The sequence below is a fragment of the Cucurbita moschata genome, unplaced genomic scaffold (genome assembly GCF_002738365.1).
Source record: "Cucurbita moschata cultivar Rifu unplaced genomic scaffold, Cmos_1.0 Cmo_Scf00002, whole genome shotgun sequence".
Lineage (NCBI taxonomy): Eukaryota > Viridiplantae > Streptophyta > Magnoliopsida > Cucurbitales > Cucurbitaceae > Cucurbita > Cucurbita moschata.
Window position 1 is genome coordinate 7,419,922 of NW_019268518.1, and position 10,619 is coordinate 7,430,540.

Genomic DNA, 10,619 nt, shown 5'->3' on the forward strand with positions numbered 1-10,619 from the left:
AAAAAAAAAAAAAAAATCTAACGCGAATAAAATTCTAAAATACGAGTCTTTAGAAATTTGATTTTATATCCAAAACTAATCAAGCTGTTATTAAATTAACACAAATAATATGATCGGAATTGATTTTTTTCAAGCATTAAATATCTGTGACATAAGTGAAAAGAAATAATAATTCTTAATTAATTGTGGTCCTAATACATAAATTAGTATAACACAAATTCTTAAAATCAAGTTAATTATTATTTTGCTTAGTATTGATATTGATAATAATAATTTAAAGAAAAAAGAAAAAAGAAAAAAGTGGCGTGTTATGTCATCAGCCGGCCCCACGTGCGAGGGAGGGGTAATAGAATTGGGTCTCCCGCTGCTACACACAGGCTTGCCAACGATGTCATCACTGGACATTCAAACACCTTCCTCTGCTAACCGACAAATTTGTAACCCCAATAACAACAATCAAACTCATCTCTTTCCAAGTTCCTTCTTTTATACCAAATTTCCTTAAAAAAAACTTGTTTGATTCTCATAAAGTTTCTGTTTTTTTATCTTCTGGGTGTTTCCGCAATTTCCGCACAACAAAAAACACGACAATGATCAATTCTCTCTGCGGAAGCATCGCCCCAAGCAACAGCACCGAAACCTCCTCTTCCTCCAAGCCTCCGCCCCCCACCTCCCCAAATGAAGCCGTCTCCGCCAAGACCGCCGCCGTCTCCTCCTCCGATTTGGAGCCAACCAGCCTCAGCTTCCCCGCTCCCAAGTTCGAGATCGACGGCGACATCGAGATTCAATCGCCGGACAACTCCGTATGGGATTCCTTGTTTGCGGACCAACTGGACTGCGACTTCATGATCTCATCGCCTGTGCGGAGCTTGCCGTCGCCCCACAACTTGGGTTTCAATTACTCTAACTATAACTTTGGGCAAGCAATGCAATGTTCGCCGCCTAGGAGCTGCTCCCAAGTTGGGGCTTCCAGCAGTGTTCATAAAGGGAAGGGGCTTAGCCCACTTCATAAGGTGTTTAGCTCGCCAAGCAATCAATATATGCAAGCAATTGAGGGCACTTCTTCGCTTCCTACTATTGGTGAATTGTTGGATGATTATGAAGAGCCTGAGGGGTTTGAAGCGTTTCAAAACTTGTCTAAGATTTCAGGTATTGGAGAATCATTGCAATTCTATGACATATCAACTTCTTCTCTTCCGCCAGTTTTTGAGGACTTGGCTGTGCCAAACCAATCATCAACTATGGACAGGGAATTCTATACTCAAATGGGGTCGATCACAACTGCCCCTTTGCCACAACAAGATCAACAACAGCAGCAGCCACCGCTGCCACCACCACCGGCGTTATCGCCTTTGCCGTTGCCACCTCCAAAGCAGCCACAAAATCAGCTCAACCATAGCTTGATGGTGCCTCTTCCTGTAGGGTCTGAGCAGGTAAACCATTACTAAGTGCAAGTCCACCACCGCCCGTAGATATAGTTCTTTTTAGAACTTTCCCTTAAAGTTTTAAAACATATCTGTTTGGTAGGGGTTTTCACACCGTTATAAGGAATGTTTCATTCTCCTCTTCAACCGAGGTGTGATTTCACAATCTAGTCCAAACCTACTGTTAACAGATAAACCCTTTGTAACAGTCCAAATCTACTGTTAACCAATATTGTTCTCTTTGTGTTTTTCCTTATGGCTTTCTCTCAAGATTTCAAAACGAGTCTGTTAAGTAAAGGCTTTCACACCCTTATAACGAATGTTTCTTTCTCCTCTTCAAACAATGTGGGATTTCACAATCCATTCCTCTCGGGATCCCAGCATCCTCGATGGCACATCACCCAGTGTCTAGCCCTGATACCATTTGTAACCGTCCAAGCCCACTATTAGTAGATATTGTCATTTTTTGAGTTTTTTCTTTTGAGTTTCCCCTCAAGGTTTTAAGACTCGTAGGCTAAGAAGAAGTTTCCACACGCTTATAAAGAATGTTTCGTTCTCCTCTTCAACTGATATACGATTCCATAATCCACCCCCTTAGGGTCAGCATCCTCGTTGACACACAGTTCAATGCCAACTCTGATACTATTTGTAACCGCCCAAACCCATCGCTAAAAGATATTGCCCTCTTTGGATTGCCCCTCCGAATTTCTCTTCAAGATTTTAAAACACGTCCACTTTTAGTTTTTTTTGTTTTCTAAAACAACCCAATTACTTTGCTTTCAAATTAGTAAAAGTTGATGGAAGTAATTATTATGTGTTTTGGCATTGAAAAACGTAGGAACAAGATAGTGGACTTCAACTGGTGCACCTCCTTCTTGCATGTGCAGAAGCAGTAGCCAAAGAGGATTACATGTTAGCAAGAAGATACCTTCATCATCTCAACAGAGTTGTCACACCAATTGGCGATTCCATGCAAAGAGTTGCTTCTTGTTTCACCGAAGCCCTAAGTGCACGTCTTGCTGCAACTTTCACCACCGCAAAGCCCATTTCTCCAATCCCTCCATTTCCCAAAAACTCCCTCGAAATCCTCAAGATTTACCAAATCGTTTACCAAGCTTGCCCTTATGTAAAGTTCGCTCATTTCACCGCCAATCAAGCCATTTTTGAAGCCTTTGAAGCTGAAGAGCGCGTCCATGTTATAGACCTTGATATTCTCCAAGGTTATCAATGGCCAGCTTTCATGCAAGCCCTAGCAGCTCGCCCCGGTGGCTCCCCGTTCCTCCGCATCACCGGAGTTGGCCCGGTCATAGACGCCGTGCAAGAAACCGGCCGCTGCTTAACCGAGCTCGCTCATTCTCTAAACGTCCCTTTCGAATTCCATGCAATTGGAGAGCAACTTGAAGCCCTAAAGCCGAATATGTTCAACCGTCGTGTCGGAGAGGCTTTAGCGGTCAACGTCGTGAACCGTCTCCACCGTGTCCCAGGGAAGAGCCTCGGGAACTTACTTGCTATGATCCGGGATCAGGCTCCGAACATCGTAACCCTAGTGGAACAAGAAGCAAGCCATAACGGTCCTTACTTCCTAGGGAGGTTCCTAGAAGCTCTACACTACTACTCCGCCATTTTCGACTCTCTCGACGCAACGTTCCCACCGGAGTCGGCACAGCGGGCGAAGGTGGAGCAGTACATATTCGCACCGGAGATAAGGAACATAGTGGCGTGCGAAGGAGCGGAGCGAATCGAACGACACGAGAGGCTGGCGAAATGGAGGAAATTAATGGAAACAAAGGGGTTCAAAGGGGTGGCATTGAGTAGCAATGCAGTGACACAGTCCAAAATATTGCTTGGTTTATATTCATGTGATGGTTACAGGTTGACAGAGGACAAGGGTTGCTTGTTGTTGGGGTGGCAAGATAGGGCTCTTATTGCAGCTTCTGCATGGAGATGCTGAGCAGGATATTTTTAATTCTTTTTATTATATAATTATGATATTATTTGTTTTTTTTTTCTTTTTCAATCATGAATTTGTTGTTAAAAACTACAAGACTCTCATATCATATTATACGAGATATCTCTATGTTGTAAGTTTGTTGGTTTTTGGAGATAATCTTCACTCTTAAAAAGTAGTTCAAGTCAAATAAATAACGTGGTCATGTCGTAGGAGATGCAAGGGGCCATTCGTTTGGGTTGAGTTCAAAGGATCAAAACTACCCTAATATTATAAGGAAAGTGCCGTGAGAGGCAGTGTAGGGGAGAGAGTTGAGGGGCAGCAGCTGCATGTCACCACCATACTATGAAGAGATCAAACACGCATGGGCAACGTGCGTGCGTGACCAAACAAGTTTAGATTCTGCATGAGTTGTGTTTGGTTGACCAAGACAAATCTCACTTAAGGTCCAACAAAGCTACAAAGACGACGGAATATGTATATGGAGCTTGATTTTCTTTAAAGCTTGTCATGAACGTGTCATGACGCTACACGGTTAAAAATGTGCGACTATTACACTACGCATGGCTCTCGTGAGCAGCTTACACGTAGAAAATGAAGCTTCTTCTCCTATTTCACTTCAATTTTCCTAAAAAGAACTTGAAGTCGGTGATTCGAGAGGAGTTAATTCATGATTTTGTCGTAAATAGGTCGTTTATCAAAGAATCAATGGTAATAGTACACATAAATTAAAATTTCGAGGGAATGAATGAGAGTTAATTAATTAAATATTTTAATTAATTAATTGACTTGGTCTCATAATAAAAAATGAGTAGAAAAAAAAAAAAAAAAATTCTTCTCCATCTTCAACAGATTTGATCCATTATCTCTTCTTAGCCGTTAGATTTGTAGTGAACGATAACGTAAATTTGCCTGAAATTCGACGTCAACTCTGCTCGCCAAACGCCACCACAGCTGACCGATGATGTTCGTGCCCTATCGACTCCCGCCAAATCCCGCTACCGGTTATCGCCGGTGACCGCTCCACATTTCCGGTATTCTTCCCCTTTTTCTCGAACAAACAAAAACTCAGACCCAAAACTCTTATTCTCGAACAAAAAACAGTAAACAAAGATCTCTCTTCGTTGGTTACTTCCAGACTTCCTTCTTCTTCAACCTCTTTCCGATTCCATCATTTTCGGAGTTCGATTCACGCATCGAATTGGACGAGTAGAGTCTTGAGCTATTTCATTTCTCCGCTAATTCCATGCGAGCTGTCTGTTTCTGTCGAAATCAACGACAATGAGCGCTGTGAATATCACTAACGTTGCAGTTCTCGACAACCCATCGCCCTTCTCTACCCCTCTTCAGTTTGAGATCTCCTACGAGTGTTTGTCTCCTCTCAAATACGGTATTCCCTCGATCTACTTTTTGTCGCTTTTTATTTTCTCTGTGTTCAATCATTATTTCCCTTTCAATACTATTTCTATTAAGTTTCTATTAGGGTTTACTTTCTAGGTTTAAATCTGTTTCGAACTTCTTGTATAATTGACTGTGAATGCAAGCTGGTAAAAATTGAACTTACAAACGAGTTTGTGGTTGCTAAACTGAATATAAATTTTTCAATGTTGCGTCATGTGTCCAAGGAATTTCTACTTACAGCGGACGAATTACTTGATGGAATGAAAAATGTGGTTTGATTGGAGAAGGCAGTTCAAGAGATCATTTATGAGAGAATATGGCGTTAAAAAATTTGGGTTATGAAATTGTTCCTCGGTTTTTAGATCGACAATGAATAACATTCTCCTAATCTCTCTATTCGATTTGTCTAAGATGTTTGGGGTATTGTAGTTTTTGTTACCTCCTTATGGGAGCTCTAGTTTATACCATTTGGTGCAAACTATAAATGTTCTGGGACTGAATACTTGATATCGGCAAAATGGCTACTTAGCTTAGTTGACCTTCTTTTGGATGAGAGTGTCTTATTGTCGTCACCGTTCAAGTTTTTACTAACTTGTACCTGTAAGGTTGCAAAATTCTCAGCATACTTTCTGAACCTGTACCTGGAAATACATTTGGAAAGTGTAGGACCCTTGTTTTGTATGTTGTATTGTATATTATTCAGTATTCCATTGATTATCATATCAAGATTCGTAATGTTTTCCCTCTGCATTCGGTGCCACACCATGTAAGATTGAAGATAGGTAATTGACGTTGTTAGCCCGATATACGTTGATGGATAGGATATTGCAAAATTTTAACTTATTGCATCTGTAGCGGAGTAATGGATGTCAGCCGAATATTTACCTGAGTTTATTTATATATCTTGGTCAAGGGGATTTTTGTATTAGCATACCCAACAAATAATTTTGGCATATCCGGAGTATGATTAACTTTTGTGATGCTAGCAAAATTAGATATGCTGCAGTTGCTTTCTTGGTTTCAATTTAAAAAATTATTTTGATAGAGGTTTATGATGAAACATAAAAAGTAATTGTTTGATGTGAATATGGTTTTGATATTGGATATTTAAAGGGCACCATTTTAGTTCTCCAACTTTTTACTTCATGTTGATCTCTAGATATCTCAGAAGAGACTGTGTCCTTTGTTTAGTCTATACTCCAGCAGCAAGGTCTATAATTGATTAGGCTTTTTGAGGTACTCGTGGTATATGTTTAAGAAAATTCTTGATGGTTGTAGTATAGAACTTAGGTGGTAGGTGTTGACGGGAAGGCAGGAAACTGAATCACAATCACTTTATGTGGTATGATATGGAATAATGACTGAAGGTCAATGAAATCAATTACATTTTTTGCTTTGACCAACCCACACTCTGTTTTTACGGCTTCAATGAATGATTTATTGAAGATGTTCTTACAGAAATTCAGATTTGCTTTTATTTTTAGGGTACCTGTTAAGAAACACAAGTTGTATACAGTATATTAAGTAAATGGAGAGAGCATTTATGCAAAGACAACCAATATATTTAGGACATATCATGTCAGACTAACAAAAAATAAAGTTCAGGCAATGTTTGATTGGTCAACACCCAATGCATGCTTCAATCCAGGAGCTTAAGGTTTTCCTTGCTAACAAGTTACTATTCGAAAGATTGTGGCTAGGTATAATTCTATAGCATGGCCATTAGAACAGGAACTAGATAGGGACTAGTTTAGATAGAATTACAGGGCCAAATTTTCTTTGAATCAAGCTCATGTTAGCCATGACATAAATACCAACATCAGTTTTGCAGGATTTCTTAGAAAAGTTTGTAATTGAAATGAATCCTACTAGACTCTAGTTACGGGTTGATGGTGTGTCAAATCCAACCTTGGAATATTTTTGAGTTTCTTTCTTTCTGAAGCAGCCAAAGATCTCTACAAGCTTCTCTACACAAAATTCTAGCTTTATTTTTTCATTATTGTATTATTTATAATTCCATATCTTTTTCTACCGTATCGTGTTGTATACCTCACAGTAAAAAGCCCCCGCTACATGTTTAAGCACCATATGACCTATTGCAATCGGAAGTAATTGTTTCCTAAAAAAAGGGAAAATTTGATTAAGCAAGAGCAACTAGATTCTATTATATGATGAGACGTGGATATTTCTTTAAGATGTGTGAATTTGCAGTTTTTTCTATGACACCTTCGAGAAAAGTATATCCAATTGATGACTGGAAACGTTCACTCTGTTATTTAGAAGGAAATTTGAGTGTAAGTATTTAGTTTATTCTTAAGTGTGATACGCACTTTAGTTTATAAAAAAAGTTAGTTTTATTATTGAACTCTGTACTTGGGTAAAAATTTATCATATTACGTGTGACACCTATTGCATTTTTTTAGAAGTCTAGTCAATCACATTGGTGATCATTGGACTTGCAGTAGTGCCCTTTTGACTGAATCTTTCTGTCCCGACTGTTTTCTCTTTCTGCTTCAGATTTGGAATGGAAGCTAATTTACGTAGGGTCTGCTGAGGTTGAGACTTATGATCAACTCTTGGAGTGTGTTCTTGTGGGTCCTGTCAATGTTGGCAATTATCGTTTTGTATTGCAGGTAAATTTCCTTGACCAATTTCTGTATTTTGTTAATACACCATCTTGTTTATAGAGATAACCTTGCTATCCCCTCCCATATGGATCATTCCCAGGCCGACCCTCCGGACCCATCCAAAATTCCTGAAGAAGATATCATTGGCGTAACTGTACTTCTGTTGACCTGCTCATATATGGGTCAGGAGTTTATCCGCGTTGGTTACTATGTAAACAATGATTATGATGACGAGCAGCTCAGAGAAGAACCTCCAACCAAAGTCTTGATCGATAGGGTTCAGAGAAACATTCTATCTGATAAACCCAGGGTTACAAAATTTCCCATTAATTTTTACCCTGAGACCAATGATAGTGGAGAGGAACCTCCTCCTAACGATCCTGTATTGGCTGAAACTGACGGTGACGATCAACTACCCGCTTCGCCTGAACATCCTTCGGACGAACAAATTCCTTAGATTTAGCTTTGTTGAAGGAACTTCCATCCCAACTAAATCATGGAAATTTCTGTCACGGTCGTCACTTGTTCTTAGAAATCATCATTGCTGGATTCTGGATGGTTTTGAGCTCCAGAAGCTGAGATATTTTTGAGCTTATGATGGTTGGAATGCAGTGTTCAACGTGTCTTCAACTCAGTTTGACTTGTATTTCTATGGTTTGTACTTGTACAAAGACAGTCCAAATTCATTATTTTGAAGTCCTTTTTTGATAGCTAAACAACTTTTGGTCTATTAGTTAAGTCAGATAAGCAATGGTGGTGAGGGAATCACCGTGGTGTTAGAAGAGAGTGACAGCCATGAAGAACTGTGAGATAGGAGTATGGTTCATATGTGGAACCGTGTTGCATTGACAACAAGGAATCCGCCTTTCTCCAGATATAAAATGGCAGTTCTGTGAATCTGATTCTAATTTGGATCTGCTAAACACCTTGTGACATTTAGTTGATTGCAGTTTGTCCCATAGGCTCTCCAAAGAATGGTTATGTCTTTGTTGATTTGTGTCCTCCAAGTGGTCAGCAAACCATTCCCAGTAGTGGATAGGCTTTCAGCTTTCCCCTGCACAAGTCAAACAGGCCAGTGAAGCTAGGAAAATGGACAAGCCTGACCTGTCTACCATACTTGCAATTCCACATAACATGGCTCGTAGTCTCCCTTTTTTCCTGCAAAAAGAGCACATAACTTCAGTATCCATCCCCTTTTTCGTAAACATTGCTTTTGGTAGGAATTGTATCGTTCAAAATCTTCCACAAACCATATCTTGGAAAAGCATGAATGAGCACACATGACTTCCAACCTTGGTCTTTACTACAATGTCTTTGCTTCTCATTTTAGACGTAGGACTCCCAAGACATTAATTTGGAATCTGCATTTTAATTAACTCATTGTCCGAGTTCGTCCGTATACTAGAAAACTTGCTATGGTTACCGTGAGTTTAGACTATATATTCAAGCTAGTTGAACTATATTCAAATTGGTTGAGTAGTTTTAAGTTAATTGATTGAAAGATTAGTGCAATTGTTTCTTTCCGTGTATTTACTCTATAAAGGTCTTCATCTTGGATGGACGATCTCCAATGAGGGAGACAAGAATTATGCTTTCATAGAGAGGCGACATTCCGAATCTTATAGGATTTGTCAGAATATGGTGTTACTACCACTCCTTAAGGTCAAGAACGGGAACAAACTGTCACTTTTCTTCTTCTAGTATTCAAAACTCTTTATTCTATAGTTGTGTGAGGTAGACTGATAACTAAGATCTAAATCATAAACTACGTTTAGGATGACTAGTTTAAGAGTGATTAGTTTTAATAATAAGTTTATGTCCATGATTAGTTTAAAAACGAACAATGAATGAATATCCCTTAAAAAATAGGAACTCTCGGTAATTCTACCTATCATTACTACTTGATTACACTTGAGATAAAAAATTTCAAGAGCTTCAACGATAATGATATCATGATTACATATGTTTTCATACGGAGTACTTATCAATTTTAGATCTTTTCTTTGGATGGATGCGAGATTATCTTAATAATGGAAGCTTTTTAGAAAATGGTCAAGAAAAGGAGATTGAGAATCACATTCTTTGATTGGGTGGAAGCCAATTAAGTAATTGTGATATAAGTTTGATATGAATGAGATGATGCTTCCATTCTGTTGTGTAATACTGTTGCAGTTGAGCTGTTCATGGATGGTGGTGACAAAGGGATAGGAAAGGACAGATCCCTTATTAAAGAGGGAAATCAGTTACTATTGAAATTGCAGCCAGAAAGAAGTCCAAATCCATGGATGATATGAAATAGGATAGTCTTTGCTTTAAGAGAACAAAAATATGTTAAGGGTAAGGATAAGGAACACTCAATCAGCACTCACAATGATTCTTATCATCTATTCTTCTCCATTCTATGCTCTGCCCTTTTCAACTTTTAAACATCCAAAAATAAAATTACTCGATTGTTATGAGTAATTAATTTTGTTACGTTAGCTGATATTTTATAAGGAATGTTTCGGTTCTTTCTCTAACGGACGTGAGATCTCACAAAAACTATTTCTTGAGTACACTCTCTAAGATCTGAAATTCAAATATTCGTTGATTAATGTACGATACGGGAAAAAGAGGGGCATAACCCAAATGGGGAATAGTTTTGACTTTGAACCAAAGGTTATTCTACACCCAAAAGGGATATATCTAAGGACACCCTGCCCTACCCACTTGGGGTCACATCATGACTATGACACAACCTCCATTTCTTCTTGTCCTTCATCACTCTACCCTCAAACCCATTTCTTTCCTTACCCTAAAATTTAAAATTTTATGAACTAAGCTCATCCTTATTGTTCTTCATATCAATGAAGTTGGAAGCTCTAAGATCTAAACTCGAACTGTTTAGCCTATTTTCAACAATGGAACAATTCTCAATATCCCAATGACACAAAACGTCTGGAGGGGAAGTGAGAAATGGAAGGAATAGGAGTCAAACATCCCCCACCCATTTTTTTGAATGTCATCAAGAATGGGATAAGCTTTTAGTGGTGGGGGATTTTCTAATTTCTCTTCCCTGCCTCCATGATTGATTCCTTTCCATTGTAGCCACATTTCAAATCATTTGAAATCCAACCTCATTTTTTTCTTTTTTTATATATAATTGTTTAGATTTTTTTTTTTTTTTTTTTTTTTTTTTTTTTTTTTTTTTTTTTTTTTTTTTTTTTTTTTTTTTTTTTT

At 38.6% G+C, this 10,619-nt stretch overlaps 2 protein-coding genes across 3 annotated transcripts; both read left to right on the forward strand.

Moving 5' to 3' along the window:
• The first annotated feature begins 590 nt into the window (after positions 1-590).
• Positions 591-3,375, forward strand: LOC111460897 (scarecrow-like protein 23). Its single transcript, XM_023104258.1, has 2 exons — positions 591-1,433; positions 2,263-3,375. Exons 1-2 carry the CDS (start codon positions 591-593, stop codon positions 3,373-3,375), a joined length of 1,956 nt encoding a protein of 651 aa, XP_022960026.1.
• Positions 3,376-4,259: 884 nt separating this feature from the next.
• Positions 4,260-8,387, forward strand: LOC111458390 (histone chaperone ASF1B-like). Of its 2 annotated transcripts, XM_023101038.1 has the most exons (4): positions 4,260-4,406; positions 4,511-4,762; positions 7,291-7,406; positions 7,501-8,387. In XM_023101038.1, exons 2-4 carry the CDS (start codon positions 4,654-4,656, stop codon positions 7,855-7,857), a joined length of 582 nt encoding a protein of 193 aa, XP_022956806.1. In that variant the 5' UTR covers positions 4,260-4,406; positions 4,511-4,653; the 3' UTR covers positions 7,858-8,387. The 2 variants fall into 2 exon arrangements, with proteins under 2 accessions (XP_022956806.1, XP_022956796.1); XM_023101028.1 differs by having other exon boundaries at positions 4,260-4,762.
• The last annotated feature ends 2,232 nt before the right edge of the window (positions 8,388-10,619 follow it).